Genomic DNA, 17,482 nt, shown 5'->3' with positions numbered 1-17,482 from the left:
TATATATAGAATATTCATTATTGTTTTTTTTCGTTAAAAAAAAGTCAGACTGCATTTTTATCAAGATTTAAAAGTACTTTACACCATTATTAAAAAAAAATTATAATTTAGAATGTATTTTGTATAGAAAATAAAACATTTATATATTTCTATTGTACAAATATAATATTATCTACAATTTACATAAACTAATTATGATCTACAAACAAAAAAATGTTGACAAACTATATACAGAATATAATTTATAAGCTGTTATATTTTTGTAATAAGATATATTGATTACAAGTTGAATGTTGTTCAATGACATTTATTTTGTATATATAAAAGCTAATAAAAATTATCCAAACTGATCAAATTCTTTTACTTGGGATCATGAGGTAGTTTAAAACCAACCATTCTAGCTGTTTCTTCAACACTCCTCTCTCCCTTTCCTTTAAACTCAGAATTTATTTCCTTATATTTCCTCGTAAAGTGTAGGTATTCAAAGTATGTTTTAGCCTTGTAGTGCATCTCATCTGCGGCTTTGCAGAGCTGCTGATCAGTGGTCTGATGCTTTCTATACTGATTCAAAATGTATCTAGCCATTTGGTTTTCAGCTAGTTTCTTTGTAGAACCTTGCTTACGTAATTCGGACAGCACTTGTCTCAATGTAACAAGAGCGGGCTTTGTTGATATCGATGCCATGGCCAGACCTTCAAATTCAGATTGTCAACTTTTCTATCATTAATGAAGTAATAAATTCTTCAGTATTCTCGTATTTTGGTTTTTCTTGTTTGTCCCAAAAATCTTTGGGCACTAATTTAAGCTTATCACTAGGAAAGTGATGTAATGATGCATCATTAAATATGTCCTTATAAGTGAAACTGTTTTCTAACGATACTTCATGAACAAATGGATATATTTTATAAATGAAAGGAACAGTCTCTTTAACAACTCGATTTATATGATTTTCTATTAAAGATGTAAAACTGTTACAAAGAAGAATGCAATTCTCTAAATTCTCTGTCCAATTGCTCCAAAGAAAGTTATTGGTCAGTTGTTTTGGGCAATGTGGTAAGTAAACTAAGGTAACCCCATGCTTGTTTATTATGTAACTTCCTTCTGTGTTCTCTTCGATAACATTTAAATCAAATTTTTTGAGAATGTCACATTCATCTGAGTAAAATATCGGATCGTGTACGAATATCTTTTCCGGTTTTAAAGTGTTCTTTATGCACAGCAATAATGCTAACTGATATCGCGATATGTTACATTCTCCTATATGCCCGAGACCAAAGCATACTATTTCTACAACTTTTCTATGTTTTAAAGTGTTACTCACAGCTTTATTCACGTTTTGCCAATATTCCGAGACCTCTAGATCTTCTACGCAGGTTTGAATACGACTAAAAATAAATATGAATTAAAAACATAAGTATAACCTCAAATTTATTGCCGTAATTTATAAAACGAATTTACCTATATGATTTATCGATATCTATTTTATTTTCTTGTTTTTCGAAATGTATATTCTTAAAAGGTACTTTTGTTGGCTTGTTTTTTAGACCTTTTTTAATTTTAACAATTTGAAAACCATCACTGTCAAATTTCGGTTCTGACATGTTTAATACTGAGTACACCAGATTATGGTTTTAAACATAGTAGTGTAAGTGGTGAACTTAATAGACCACAATTATTTATTAAAGCTATTTTTTATTAATGATTAAAGCGTATTATAATCATTAATGATAGTATTTTTAATATGTTTTGCTTTTGTATCACAAAGACGAACACAAGAACTTGATACTGGCAAGTGGCAACACTCTTTCATTGAATACACGAAACGGAAAAAAAAGAGAGAATCGGGATAGTTATTTCAATTGCCGCCCTTTTGTTTATTTTAATAAACTTTTAGTGTTTTATTTTAAATAGATGTTTATTAAATGTTTCTTTATTGCAAACAAACAGTAAAAATTAGCTCAATATCTTAAACGTAATGCTAAAGTACAGGAAAGATTCCTTTTCTAGTAAAAATATATTGACTTTTTTTTAAATAAATCACTTTAGGAAATTCTATCATATGCAAAATTGTTATCTTAAGTTTTTTCGCTGGAAATTAACCGGCAAAAACTTACAGTGTAGAAAAAAGGAAAAAAGTTTATTGTTAGATGTTGAGAAAAAAACAAACAAAAAAACTCTGTGATCACTTTCGTTTGATTTCTTGAATAATTATTAAGTCCTTAAGATTTTAAATATAATATGATCAGCAAGATATCGTGTTGTAGATACTCTTAGAGAAACACACACACTCTTACACACACCGAAGCTTAAAGTTTTCTTTTAGTATGTTTAATGCTATGTCAATATGCAAGTTAAAAATCCATCTACGGAACGTAATGCTTGCTGTTCGTGATCTATCTCGAATAAGCCCATATTTGATGACTGTTTACTAAATTGTACTACCTTGCACAGGATATAGACAATGACAAATAACGTTTGGGTTGCAAGGGACACGTAGTATCAGTCAAACGATTTTGACGAAGGCTACGCCGGCAACAGAGTAGTTGGTGGTGGTTTGTGGTGTCTTGAATTTGAAAATAACCGTCATAATTAATTTAAAAATCGTCTAACCCGAATTAGAAAAGCGCGTGTAATTAGCTCTAAATCTTCTCCAAAAAAGAAAGAGAGCCTTTAATAGGTCACTGTAACATTTACGAGCTGTTACTTGAATTTACTTTTAACGTCATTTAATTAACTATTAATAATAAAGCAATCAAACAACAACAAATCAATAACATGCGAATTAAGTAAAAGTAAATCTGTCAGTCAGTCTCTCTATTTTTTCTACATATTTATGTGGTATAGGCGTTTGTCTTCCATCTCACCTGATGGAAAGTGTAGATGAAGACGAAGGTGGTACACGCCCATCTAAAAGAAACCTGTTCACTCTACTCTTAAAGGCTCCGGAGTTCAACTTATCAGAAAAAATTCAGGCAGGTCGTTCCAAATCTTAGCGACTGTAAGAGTCGTCAAAAACGAGCTGACAAATCGTTTATTTTGACTTTTGAGTATGTCAACAATGAATGGATGGAACTTTTTTCTCCGCCTAGTAGTCCGATAAAGTAATGCAGATGGCTTTATCAGTTCGAAAAGAGCCTTCAAGCACTCTCCAAAGTGCATCCTATAAAAAACCGATAAGCTGGCCACTCTGCGAAGATGCTCAATGCTCTACCTGTTAATCTTTCGCCAACGCTAAACGAAGCCGAGAGCGATAGCTCGTATCGTCTTTACTATTGTGTAATATGTTTCACATTTATAGACATTATGATTTTAAGAACTATTATTTACACTTTACCCAAATTCTTAATGATAAATTCATATTCATTCATGTTACATGTTAAAATGAAATTATTGTGATGCTTTTCGTCTAATTTGAATATGCAATAATTGTCTTTGCGTTGAACATTTATTTGAACATTTCTTGTTGTGTTGTTTTTATCTTATTCAGGAAATTAATCGTGATAACAAAAAGGTTTTGTTTCATCTTAGGTACTTATGTAACTAGAACTGCTTAATTTCCTACAATAGCTTCTAGTGTTTTATTTTAAGAGACAAATATAGAGGATGTCTATACAAAATAAGGGCTATTTTCCAAATATTTATTACACAAAAGATAGAATACTCAAAAACTCATTCAGAGCTTTTTATATTTTGTGTCCCATATTTACTAACGTCAATTCGTTGTGCCTACATACAGCGTTCTACTTGTAATATAATATATGTCAATTATTATAATAATCAATCAAGTTATCAAAGTTTTATCTAACCTTGATAAAGTAAGAGCGTAACATGGTGCGGCAGTATAAGCAATTGGGCTAATTGGCCAGTTGTGAGAAAAATAAACAAGTTTCACTAGAAATATTTTATATACGAGAGTGAACACGATGCGTGAAATCAAGGACAAGTAAAAGATTTATTAAAAAAAAAAACAAAAAGTATTTAATTTCATTTTTATGAATATTTCCTTATAGTACAGTCGGGGTAAGAAAAGGGTCGTCACCTTAAGATCTATTTTCGTGTGCTCAGTGTGAACGATAATCTGCTTTACCGATCGAGAGTGAAATATTGCGTCGCAAAGATTTGATGTTTAGGTTCAAAAGGTACTAAGTGTTCAAGGTGATAAAGGAATGAATTTAAAAACTGACGAAGGTTTTCTTACTCTGACTGTACATCATCTTCTTGGCTTAATCTAATTTATTTTGGGGTCTGCTACCGTGGAAAAGTTTTTGCTATTGGATTGATTCTTCGACTCAGTACAGCTGGGCGATTCTGTAAGAACCCACTTCGTATCTCGAACGTGAAATAGTGACAACCGACTTACGTTAATTTAATACGTGTATATTTATATTTAACTAGCGACCAGCCCCGTCATCACACGAGTGCAATACTGACACTGACTATACTACAGATTTTTTTTTTTCTTTACAATCTTATACATGTATTCAGGGCCGGATTTAGGGAAGGGCAACCGGGGCAACTGCTCTGTGGGGGCCACAAAAGCTTTCAGTGAGTTAACAAATACCGAGATATAGTCAAAGTATAATAATCTTACTACTTAATATTTTAAAAGTTACCGATACCAGTCAAGAAATACTTACTGATTCAAATTAATAAAAGCTTAAGCTAATCCATTAATCCATGATATAATTATTAGGATCTCCACGCTCCTGTTGGCCTAGGGCCTCCACTGCTTTGTGGCCCCAGGGCATCCAGACCTTTAAATCCGACTTTGCATGTATTACATAAACATACCTTTTCCTTGAATCACTCTATCTATTAAAATAAACCATAGGAAAATAATTTTAAATATCTAAGCAAACAGACAGAGGTAAGCGACTTTGTTTTATACTATGTAATGATATAGTCAATGTCGTATATAAAATTCTGAAATATTACGCTCATTTTCTGTGTTGGATTTCGAGTTTTTTTCTTTATGATTACGTTAACTTTCTACTCGTTATGTCATTCGAGTGTTTGATTGATGAATGTACATAAAAATATCTTCGTAGGTATACACCTGTTATAAAAAAGAGGTTCAGAGGTGTGACGTGAATGTGAATTCTTTGCCAAATCCATGCGGCAAGAGTTTGAAGTTAGGAAAAATAAAGAATAGTAAAATTGTCTTTGTGTAAATCTCATTGCATTTTGATCCAGTAGGCTGTGTATGAGTAAGGTCTTTGCCAGTGAACTCTGTAAAAGTAATCATTATATACTGTTATAATTATTAACATTAAGTTCTTAACCATATACAAATTTTAAATTCATAATTAAAAAAAATTGTAAATCTTAGGTAATCGCGTTCTTGCCACCGGAATGGTAGAAAGAAGTTTCCTGTGGTTATAAGGCAAGCGGTTAGGATAGATAAAAGAGAAAAACGCTTGTACGGTGTTTAAAATTTTAAAATGTACACTTAAAACAAACAAACTTATTTCAGCTTTTGTGTGTCGGGAACAATGCACTAGATAAAATTGTAATCATCTGGTACCTTTTCACCTCTCATCTATACAGTTAAGCTAAGTTGATATGCTTTTTTAATCGATTGAAAAGCATCGTGGTGGTATATTTGTATGAAGCTGATTTCTTTAGAAATTACACTTCATATACCATGAATCATTCATTGTCTTTACATCCAAACTAAACTCTTTAACTGACTATGAAAATAGAGGTGACTAATTTTATTTTCCGTTAATAGCCGAATTGAATCGTGTATAACAAGCTTATATAGTGTCCGTTAAGGGCATTTCTATTACCGATAACTGTTTAAAATTATCGTTTCTGCTGTTGTATATAAACAAATACGCAGGTAATGTTTGACACATGAATTGCATTAAAAAACAATTTTAACCCATAACATAAAGAAAGTTTTTTTTTTTAGGTCAGATAATTTGGAGTCACGGCCCAACATGTACATATTATCTATTCTCACACAAAATACGTCCTTGATCAAGTATTTAGGTTAGGAAAATTACCTACTAACATGGAAGGCGGACCGATGCGACGCATATTGAGTGTCTATTGTCCGATTTATATGGTGCGACAATCAAAAACTATATACACTGCATTCATATCACGCCTGTATTCGTTCCAACATACCGTAACACGAATAAGGCTCAAAGCCAAACTAACCGACCAATGTTATTGTTCGTGCACTTTCCGTCACAGGACGTCGCCTCCTGGGATTCGAACGCGCGAAATTCAAATTTGGAACTTTTTCTATATCATAGACAAAACTTTCTAAAATCGGTAATAAAATCAAAAGCATAGTCGTAAACGTTATCGTAATAGTAAATTATTCAGATAGACATAATTAATTCATGTGCCGAGTTTTTTTTTTATATAACATTTTAGTGTGCCACGGTGTTCATGATTTGTTTTTCTTAATGCATTTAGTTTTAGCACGTCTGTGAAACGCACGTATCGTCTTTTGTTTCGTAGTGTTGTATTTGTTCGGTTAATTTGTGTTAACTATGGAACGATATGTTGTTAACCGGCATTCGAAACGTCGGAAGAGCAATGATGGACTCTTGGCGAGGTGGAGAAGGAAACATGTTTGGAATATCCTGAGTAAACACAAATGGCTTAGCAGCGGATATGATTTAAATGTAAGTCTTTATACATTATTATTATACGTTGATTATGTAATAAAAAAAAATGAGATAGTAAGATAGATCAACAACATTTCTTACGTAAACAAAAATATCCCAATTAAATAATAATCATAAACAGCAATTTTTTTATTGGAAAATTCAGCGCTTGTTTTTGTCTTTATTAGAAAATACTGTGCGTGATTAATTGCGATCGTAAATAAATAAAAACAAGTCTTAAGCTACTAACTACTTACTTTTTCTATAAGTCAAACGATTCGACAACACATTGCGTAATGAAAATCTTTCTTTTTTTAAACTAATAAAACCAGTTGTAGACATAACGTTCTATTCAATACAAAAAACACAGATTGCATATTTGATTCCTCCGTATTTGACGGCCTTTGACACATTCCAATTTTTTTTTATTGCATTACATTAGAACACGTTCGAAATTTAAACGATATATCCTGCTTTAATGAGTGTCTGTAAATACATGTGTTGGATAATTTCATCCAATACATGCAGTTTCCTTCATAGCTGTTCACGATGTCAATTAAATAAACAAAATTCTGAATATCTTTGGTTCTAATTGATTATCTGGATTTCGAGGTCCATTATTTGGTTAAGATACGTCTGGACTATCCACTGGGTTATGGATCTTAGTTTTAGGGTCAAACCATTTCTGCCCAATACTAACGTATCTACAGAGTTGCATCCGACGTGATCACACGACCACAGTCAAAAATCTAAAACCAAAATAAACTTTATTCAAGTGGGCTTTTACAAGCACTTTTGAATCATCATTTAACAATTAAGCGAAGCTACCACCGGTTCGGAAAGTAGATTCTACTGAGAAGAACCGACAAAAAACCCAGTTACTCTTTTTCAACATTTAAAAAATACAATCATATTAGTTAAATGCAATTATATATGTATGTAATGTATCCTGCCTGGAAGTCAACAGTCAATCTGATACGTCATAAATGTATACACAAACATATGTAACAGATTACATTCTACATGTGAAACATTTCAAACGACTAATAAGAGTAACAACAACGACAACAGCAGCCTGTAAATTCCCACTGCTGGGCTAAAGGCCTCCTCTCCCTTCGAGGAGAAGGTTTGGAACATATTCCACCACGCTGTTCCAATGCGGGTTGGTGGAATACACATGTGGCAGAATTTCTATGAAATTTGTCACATGCAGGTTTCCTCACGATGTTTTCCTTCACCGCTGAGCACGAGATGAAATATAAAGACAAATTAAACACATGAAACAGTGGTGCTTGCCTTGAACCCGCAATCATCGGTTAAGATGCACGCGTTCTAACCACTGGGCCATCTCGACTCTAATAAGAGTAAACTCAGTTGAATATAGTTTCTGAGTTCGACTTTAACTGCGCAATTTGACCTTGAATTATCCTGTTTGTGCTCACAGTCCTGAGTTCCTCTTCTTTGTAGTCTATTATTGGATATGGTGCTGTTTAGTACGATTTACACTGTAATGATATGATATCATCATTTATTAAGGACGACACATTAGAATGAATAAGCGATTACCTACAGCAAATATCAGATTAAAAAAATATAATACATTTTCGATTGTCAACATGCAATGTTTGTTAATATTTGGTGTAATGTTCACATATATGATTGTAAGATCACTTACAAGCTACATATAAATATATATTATATTTAATTATCCACTCGCCGTGCACACACCGTCTTCTCCCGCGCCCAAATCATATATTTTATATTCCCGCGCTTTCCGCGATGAATGTCACTCGAGGGGACAGATACATAAATACACAGATAATATATATATCTATGTACAATATAAGTCCAATAATAATAATATTATTACAGATCTGTGTACATTACATTTGGTTTCAATATTAAAATAATTATTATGGTGGTTGTTCAACCCATGTAGGGCACAAGTTTGGATGTAATGGATTCTTTGACTAAATTTCTAATCGCGGAAATTACATCGTTCATTAGTGATAGGATTTTATAAAAAAATAGTTATTTAATAAACTAATCGGCTTCAAAAGTTATGAATTACAAAGTACTGTTTATATAACGATATCTTTATCGATATCAATATTGATTTTACTCACGCGCCCAATTGTTAATGAAAAATAAACTTTAAGCTTATCGATGTAGATGCTATATTCCCTAACTATACTGATCAGCGTTGACGGTAATCCGACATGGCCAAACAGATTTCAGGTGCAGAATGGACGTTTTTGAATCACTGACATGTCCACACTGGCAACATATAATCTTCGGACTATGTTTAAACTTTTATGATAAAAAAAGTATTTAGTTTTTCTTTTAAACTGACATGAAAGCAAAAGTCTTTCCTGGTCTTCGGCAACTGCCAACGAAATCGCCATAACAGCATTAGTTACTCAAACTTCCATTTGGATATATAGTAGTAATTATGTACTTCATAAAATATGTAATCGTTTCAACTCAGAAGCTGGATTAATAAAATAAAATCATCAAGCTATATTGAGTACCTACCTAGTTAGTAAAACCGATTGATTAATTACATTCCATTTTTGATTATTTATAGTAACTTAAAAATTACAAATTATCGCTGATTAAGTTCTTGCTCTTGGACAATGTTAGATCTTATTCCATCATTTCCACTATTTCCACCTTTATATCCGAAAATCTACAACAGCGCCATTTCTTAAGACATTTTCTGCTTCGCACAACCACTTTCTGGAACCACCTTTAGCCGGAGGTTTTTCCGAACCGATACGACAAGGGAACCTTCAAGAAAAGAGCGTACTCCTTCCTCCAAGGACGGCAACGCACCTACTGGCCCCCTGGTGCTGCAATTGTCCATGGGCGGTGGTAGTCACTTTCCATCAGGTGAGCGACCTCGTTTGCCACCTATCACATAAAGAAAATCACACGGGCACATCGGAGCACACATGTGATGGAATCAGACCATCACCAGACAGGGCTTTCCCCATAAGAGTATGATGTTAGCTAAGCAATGTTGCCCGAATTGGTATCCGTTACATTGATTTAAGATCCACGCGAACAATGCAACGGGCATTTGACTCTTATTCATCATCACTACATAGTATAAAACAAAATCGCTTTCTCTGTCCCTATGTCCATTTGTATGCTTATATCTTTAAAACTACGCAACGGATTTTGATGCGCTTTTTTTTAATAGTGAAACAGTGATTTGAGAGGAAGGTTTTTATATACAATACATGGACAATATAATAAAGAAACACTGACAATTTTAGAAATTAGTAATGTGATGTCGTACCTAAACAAATTATGTAATATATTTAGTATCAGAATTGCATCCGTGTGAAGCCGGCTCGGGTCGTTAGTTTGATATAAATTAGCAAAATTATTTAGTCCGAACTTCTTATCAACTTTCATCTGAAATGATTTTATTTACATAAATATCACCATTGTAAATTTAAAACTCGTATTTAATTATAATTTTTGTATTCTAGCGGGGCGTCGCTTTCACCCATTACTAACGATTCGTCCGAATTTGGTTCACATACACATTTTCAGCGCGTCGATGCGTAACAAAACACTTCCTTATTTAACGTATTTGCATACTTACGACGATAGAAATGTATTTGTATGGAATGGAGTACTTTAATTCAATAAATAACGTGCTTACTCACTAGCTACATAGAACATATTACGTGTCTTAAATCTCTGCAAATCAGATGGGTACAACTATGGTCATCATTAGTCGAATTTATTAACGGCATTGTGGTATTGAGCCGAGATGTCCCAGTGGTTAGAGCGCGTGCATCTTAACCGATGATAGCAGCTTCAAACCCAGGCAACCCTACTGAATATTCATATGCTTATATATATTGCATCTAATGCTCGGTGGTGAAGGAAAACACCGTGAAGATACCTTCATGTGTCTAATTTCATAGAAATTCTGCCATATGTGTAATCCACCAAACCGCATTGGTACAGAGTGGTGGAATATGTTCCAAACCTTCTCCCCAAAAAGGGAGAAGAGGCCTTTGCCCAGCTGTGGGAAATTTACAGACTGTTGTTGTGGCTAAAGTGCAGGGAAAGTATTTTGCAAGCGTTTTAAACCGTTTGCCAGTGTGATAATAACGCTACTGCCAGTGTGATATTATACATCCAGTTAAGGCTTTTACATTCTTAGTGGGATTTGCTTAATAGGCAACTTCGATTGGTCTATTCAGATTGGTAGTTATATTAATCTCCTTTATCTTTAATGACTATATTAATAGGTTATATCATGACCGTGTACATAAAAATGCGTTTGTTAAGTCTACGAATATTTAATACCTAGGGATGATTCATTTTAGGTACATATCTATACCTATATATAAAATAACAAATCCTGACTGACTGATACATTATCGCTGAGCGTAAACTGTTATGGCGAATAGGATTGTTTTATTGATTAGACACTAAGTAATTAATGTTGGAAATTCTACCCTAAGAGGTTGAAATATGAGTTAAAAGTTTGTATGGAAATCCCTCATTTTTGAAGATAAAAGCAGGAAATTTTATTTTTGGACTACGTATTTAAAAGCGTTTCTGAACATTCTATTCGAAGAGGTCACTCTTCAATGTCCAGAAACGAAACTTCCACAAGAGCAAAGACGCGTGTAACAGCTAGTATACATACTATTATATATTTATAAATGCCCGATACAACAATAAAAGACAAGATCTTTCCGGTCATGCATAAGTGCATGCATGCAAACTAGGTAGTGGTAAAATTCCATTTCATCAAACGTTCGAATGTGTGTATTTGTGTGTGTGTGTCTAGTGTAAGTGAAAAATTACAAACGTCACGACAACAGTACCTTTAACATTTATGTTATAATACAGTGTATGAAACTCCACACTGTAAATGTTTCTAACTCTTCAAGGACAAGAATTTACTGCTTATGATAGCAAAACTAACTGCAAAGCATTCTCCTATAAAAGGTATAATTGCTAGCGAATATTTTAGTAAGTAGTATTTTAGAGGTACTGTTCGCCAATGTTTATATGGCCACATTGATTAGGTATGTCCTATTTTGTCTTATTTTTCCTCGCTCGAAAAACGTATTATGCGCATGTGGAACTTTCCGATGCCCAGGATTGCGTCCTAGTACATCGCAATATCCACTAAATCAAATCAAATCAAATCAAAATAGACTTTATTCAAGTAGGATTTTACAAGCACTTTTGAATCGTCATTTTACAATTAATTTTACCACCGTTTCGGAAAGTAGATTCTACCGAGAAGAACTGGCAAGAAACTCAGTTGTTACTCTTTTTCAAAATTGAAAAAATAATAAGTCAAGTTAGTTAATCACAATTATTTAAAATAATATATGTTGAAATTGTATTAACTCCACGCCTTTTTTTATCTATAAAATGTATTTTTTATAAACGATTTCAATTTACGATACGGCTAAGTTAAAAATGTCTGCGGAATTTTATATCAGCAGATTCCTTTCCGTTTTTTCAGCGGATGCCCCAGGTTCACTTTCGCATGCTATCAATGATGATATCGTCTGGAACTAATTTTGGCCTCAAGTATGTCACTGAAAAGCCAATTATATGTCTCTATATTAATTAGTTTCAAGATTTAAATTTAGGGCCAGACAATCTGCAGCCATATAACATAGCCTTAAGTTATATAACCAAACCACCTTATGTTATATAAACATTACCATAAGCCATAACTTACGTAATGGAGATGTCTTGTTAGCCATGGGAACTGACTTGTTTTTCTTGACCTCTTCAAGTTCATAGTACTCCCAGTAGTTCTGTCGCCATTTTAACTAAATCTTAAATGATATGGAGATAAAATCTATAGTAATTTAGCAATGGGAGATGCATACCTTACACGTCTACAGTGGCGGATTAACAAATTTGCCGCTAGTAGGCTATTCAATTTTTGCCGCCCCTACTAACTTTTGAAATTCAATACGTTAATTTAGTTCACGATCACGTTGTTTTCATTTATTCTGAAATTGCAACTTTTTGATTTGTGTTCTATCGTCCTCATTACATCGACTTTTTCCAGTTATTAGTATGATTATGAACAAGGTGATATTTCTGCCAGTAACGATATTATTTTACATATAATTATAATTCTATCTGTAAGATAATAACAAGTTTCGGCCAAATTTGCCGCCCCTCTAAATCTGCCGCCCTAGGCTCAAGCCTGCTTATATAGCCTATTGGCAAATCCGCCACTGCACGTCTAACTTCATAAGATGCCAGTAATAGTTGGCAAACGTTATTCTTCCGTGTGTGCAACTATATTATATTCAATTTGTCATGGTATATAATACACTATATTCCGTTTGTGGTATTTGTGATGGGTAAATGGTATGTAATGTAGCGCTATCTAATGCGCTGCAGCAATTTAACTTCTTACTATGGAAACATTACACTTACTTATTCATTGTCAAGTTAAAATATACTACCGATTCGGAAAAGAAAATATCCTTAGCTGAGAATAATCGACGAAATTGACTTAGTTTTGTATATGTTAATAAATCAGCATAATAAATAGCTCGATTAACACATGCGGAACGATTTTTCCTGGATTTTTTGCTGTCCAGCGGTCTACGTTTTCTTCTCCTTTTTACTTTGAGCTTATTCAGTCACGGCATTATATATAATGCGACTTGATGAATACATCACATCACATCACATCATCAGCCCGTTTTTATCCACTGCTGGACATAGGCCTCTCCCAGTGCACGCCACTGTGGTCTTTCTCCGGCTACTCGCATCCCGTGCCTGAGGACGTCCTACACTACGTTTGCCATGAATTACGATGAATACATATAATACATATTTCCTTACGATAGTTTCCTTTACCGCCGAACACAAGATGATTTATAAACAAATTAATCATGTGAAAATTCAGTGATGCTGGGTTTGAAGCTGTAAGGATTGGTGAAGATTCACGTGTTTGAACATTGAATCAAACCAATGAAATAATTCGGCTCTCCAGGTTTTAAAAGTTTAAATATCGATTTAGTTTTGTTAAATAAATTCTAGTTTTCCTTTGTAAATAATAGTAATGTTTACGCAAGATTGATGTAGTTATTTATTATGTCAATTAATATACTTATTTAGTACGTACCAAAGTTAGTTTAGGTGATTACTTAAACTAGCTGTGGGTAACAAAAATTATGTTTCCGACGGCACTTAATTATCATTGAACATGCGTAATCTGAACACAAGAAATATATATGCCGAGTGCGGCGCGGTGCGTGTTCTTGTTCACGTAATATTGTTTGAAAATGATTGATTTGACACAATATAGCTTCATTGGAAAGTTTTATAAGATAAAATCATTTTTATAGAAGTAGGTACGAAAACAAAAACAAATGCTATCGTTTCTGTTCACTTATATGACCGTATCTCTTTCTAGATAGCACTGAGCTAGAAAGAGATACGGGTTAATACCATTTATTGATCTGAAATATGAATGAGGGAAAGGATGTTTTGATCGAATACATTGCAGACCTATACATACCTTACTATTTGCAGTATATTGATACTGCAAATAGTAAGATAAAATAATGGACAGTATAATAAATATTGGACAACATCACATACACTACTCTGATCCCAATGTAAGTAGCTAAAGTACTTGTGTTATGGAAAATCAGAAGTAACGACATTACTACAAACACCCAGACCCAAGACAACATAGAAAATTAATGAACTACGTAGTTACTATACTTACTAGAATGTCAATAGGTTTCTTAAACGGAGATGTGATTTGTAAAAGATAATGGTATGGACACTTGGAATTTCGACTTTCTATAAAATATTTACACATAGATATAAATTTTATATAAAAAAATAGTCATAAGACTGTTGCGCCCAAGAGCTGGACTAATATAAGCCAATTAGAGGCCTCCAGGCAGTGCACGATTTCTGGTCCGTCTTCCCTTAAATAGGTAGTCTATCTAGGTGGCATTTAAACCAAAGAGGTACAAACAGCACATTATAATACCTTGGCAATAATGAAATACCTACCATTCAAGTAACAATGTAAGACTATTTTTACGAAATTGTATGCCCGTGTTGGAAAACAAATACTTAACTTTAAGTCATTTCTGCCACACCTAAGTGGGACCAGTCTTGTGGACATTGCCTATAGAAGTTGGGACTGATGCCAGAAATAAAAACAAAGCCATGATAAAAATGAATGAATATTACATTTTATTTATTATTTTGTTAAAAGAGTTTGTATTTTTAGATTTTTTTTAATAGAAAAATGCATTTATGGTACAAACTAATTTAATCAAGATTGGATCTTGTATCGTTTAGGTGTATTGCACTGTACGTACTTAAAATGGTAATCAATGTTAGTTTTGCAATAGACATGCAGTTTTGAACCTTATTGCTATAACAATAATGGTCAATCAAGTAGAAGGAATTCGCTTATTGCAACAGCCAGTTCTCGAGCAAGTCAATGTTTCATACTTATAAACATTATATACTTGTTTGGTGGCTTAGTTGACTACTCAGTGTTAGAAGGCAAAGTTCTGTATCTATTTTAATAAAAAACGCGAAGTTTGTTTCAAACAATTTCGCTCTTAATAAATCTAAATTTCATTGAAAATTTAAACAATCTGTGTAACGAGTGTTATTATCTGTGAACATATTTTCAGTTAATAAATTAAATTGCGCGCCAAAAAAACTGTCATATTAAAAAAAAAATAGTGTCCATGACATTGTTGCACTTCTGCCTAAAAATGTTTTTCAATTGAGTCATAAAAAATGTGAAGTGATTTAGAAATACTGCACAGCGGATTTTTAATTTTAAGTTGATCTATCGAAGTGAGGTCAGAGGTGACAATATGCCCCAGATTTTCTTCAAAAAAGTAATGGTGGTGCGAGACCGTGGCGATTTCGAGGTAAGTGACTTTCACTTTCAACGTAACTGCTTTAATGCACAGATTAAACAAAACCATAATGTCTTTGTTATTGATAAAAATAATACGTAACACCTTTTTTCTTTTTTTTTTTTTAATTTTGTTATAATTGTTTTCGTTATATTATTTTCTTTGTCTATATGTAGCTAATAAATGTAAAAGTCGCGTTTATTCTAATTATAATGTTTATAGAAGCGCGAATGCATTTGCAATTTGAAAAAACCGGTTTCTATGTAATAAAGCAGAAACTTTAGAAATAAATAAATACTTGATATGCAAATAGGATGTTATTAATTTTTTATAAAGATCAAAATGCTGTTACCTAAATCTACTATGTATCTTTTAATTAAAAATAAATACAAAATAAGTTTTCAGTTATAACAAATATGTTATGTCATTAAAACATAAATAAAATTAATTTAAATACACATAATGTATTCAAACGATAATTTTAAATTCTATTTATAAATAAACATCATTAATAAAAATATACATTAATTTATTATATTATTAAATAAACATGAAGCTCTCGGAAAAGAGAGTTCTATGTGACATAATACGAAAGTCGAAATCAATGTGTTACATAATATTAAACATACGAGTGGCCAGTTATCAACAAGTAACCGTAAAGCAAACAATTTCACGCTAAACTACTTAACTAATCTGAAATCACAACAAAAAATATAGTTGTTTTTGTCAAGTTTGTAATCGTGATTATAAAAAAAAACAACTTTAAAGATTATAGCAATACGACGAGAACCGAGATGGCCCAGTGGTGATCTTAACCGATGATTGCAGGTTCAAACTCAGGCAAGCATGACTAATAATTCATGTGCTTAATTTGTGTTTATAATTCATCTCGTGCTCGGCGGTGAAGGAAAACATCGTGTATCCTGCATATGTCTAATTTCATAGAAATTCTGCCACATGTGTATTCCAACAAACTGCATTGTAACAGCGTGATGGAATATGTTCCAAACCTTCTTCTCAAATGGAGAGGGGGACTTAGACCATCAGCCGGAAATTTACAGGCTGTGTGTATTGCTGTCTGTATATTAATTGTAACTACACGCACTAGGGACTTGAAATTCCAAAGGTTGGTTGTTGGTGGAGCGGAGTTGTTTGTTGTACCGAATTTGATGAACTTTGGTATGAAGCAAACTTGAACTCCGAGAAATGACACGGGCTACTTTTTGCCACACATGACAAAAACACTCTGAAGCGCGTGCGAAGTAGGCGACTACTAGTTTAGATTATATTTCAAAAGGTTTTAAGCGACATGTAGCACTATTAAGAAGAGGTTTCTGGAAATGGATTGAGAAATAGCTTACAAGTTATTTTAACACGAGCGCAATTGCAAGTGAATCAGATATTTTAATTAAGTTACATATTTGATAAATATTTAGTAACATCCGGTATTAACTGTTTCGTATGTCATTGATGTCGTAAGTTGAATCATTCGTTTATAAACATTAGTTTCTTTGATCGTTTGATGACTTTCTTCAGATGTTTCTGTTATATTAAACTTTGTTTTTTAATATGCACGACTACTGGCAAAATTCACTTGGTAATTAATCATAACTGTCTATTGGTATCCAAAATATTTTTTCTTAACATATATTTTTTGTTTATTGATATTAAGTACGTCAACGGCTAATTCATTATATATATATATATATATATATATATATATATATATATATATATATATATAAAATCATCCTTATAAATCATTAATACGGGGTACTGTGACACACCATTACAAACATATACAATAATGTAAACAAGTAGGCTTTCACGAGAGTTATCAGTGCTGAAAGAAAAATTAACCATCCCCAATAGACCGACTAGCATGCTTGGGAATTAAAAAAGTAGGTATTTACATTATCTCAAACTTAATGTGAT

General features: G+C 32.9%; 2 protein-coding genes across 5 annotated transcripts in view; one reads left to right on the top strand and one right to left on the bottom strand.

The window, feature by feature from the left end:
- Window positions 1-36: 36 nt before the first annotated feature.
- On the bottom strand, window positions 37-1,634 carry LOC124543495 (protein FMC1 homolog). 2 transcript variants are annotated; one of them, XM_047121712.1, is made up of 3 exons: window positions 1,459-1,598; window positions 1,322-1,385; window positions 37-692 (listed from the first exon to the last, which is right to left on the bottom strand). In XM_047121712.1, exon 3 carries the CDS (start codon window positions 682-684, stop codon window positions 361-363), a length of 324 nt encoding a protein of 107 aa, XP_046977668.1. In that variant the 5' UTR covers window positions 685-692; window positions 1,322-1,385; window positions 1,459-1,598; the 3' UTR covers window positions 37-360. The 2 variants fall into 2 exon arrangements, with proteins under 2 accessions (XP_046977668.1, XP_046977667.1); XM_047121711.1 differs by having other exon boundaries at window positions 409-1,385; window positions 1,459-1,634.
- A 4,570-nt stretch (window positions 1,635-6,204) lies between these two features.
- Window positions 6,205-17,482, top strand: part of LOC124543116 — a 99,170-nt gene continuing 87,892 nt past the window's right edge. The window contains exon 1 of one of the 3 annotated variants that reach the window (XM_047121186.1): window positions 6,205-6,641. In XM_047121186.1, the coding sequence (XP_046977142.1) occupies window positions 6,507-6,641 (135 nt within the window). In that variant the 5' untranslated portion in view covers window positions 6,205-6,506. Of the gene's footprint in view, window positions 6,642-15,218; window positions 15,560-17,482 lie in introns of those variants that run through there. The other 2 variants (XM_047121177.1, XM_047121195.1) reach the window with 2 other exon arrangements.

This window comes from Vanessa cardui, chromosome 3, assembly GCF_905220365.1.
Source record: "Vanessa cardui chromosome 3, ilVanCard2.1, whole genome shotgun sequence".
Classification (NCBI taxonomy): Eukaryota; Metazoa; Arthropoda; class Insecta; order Lepidoptera; family Nymphalidae; genus Vanessa; species Vanessa cardui.
Note: the sequence above shows the minus strand (reverse complement) of the source record. Positions and strands in the feature narration are given on the sequence as shown.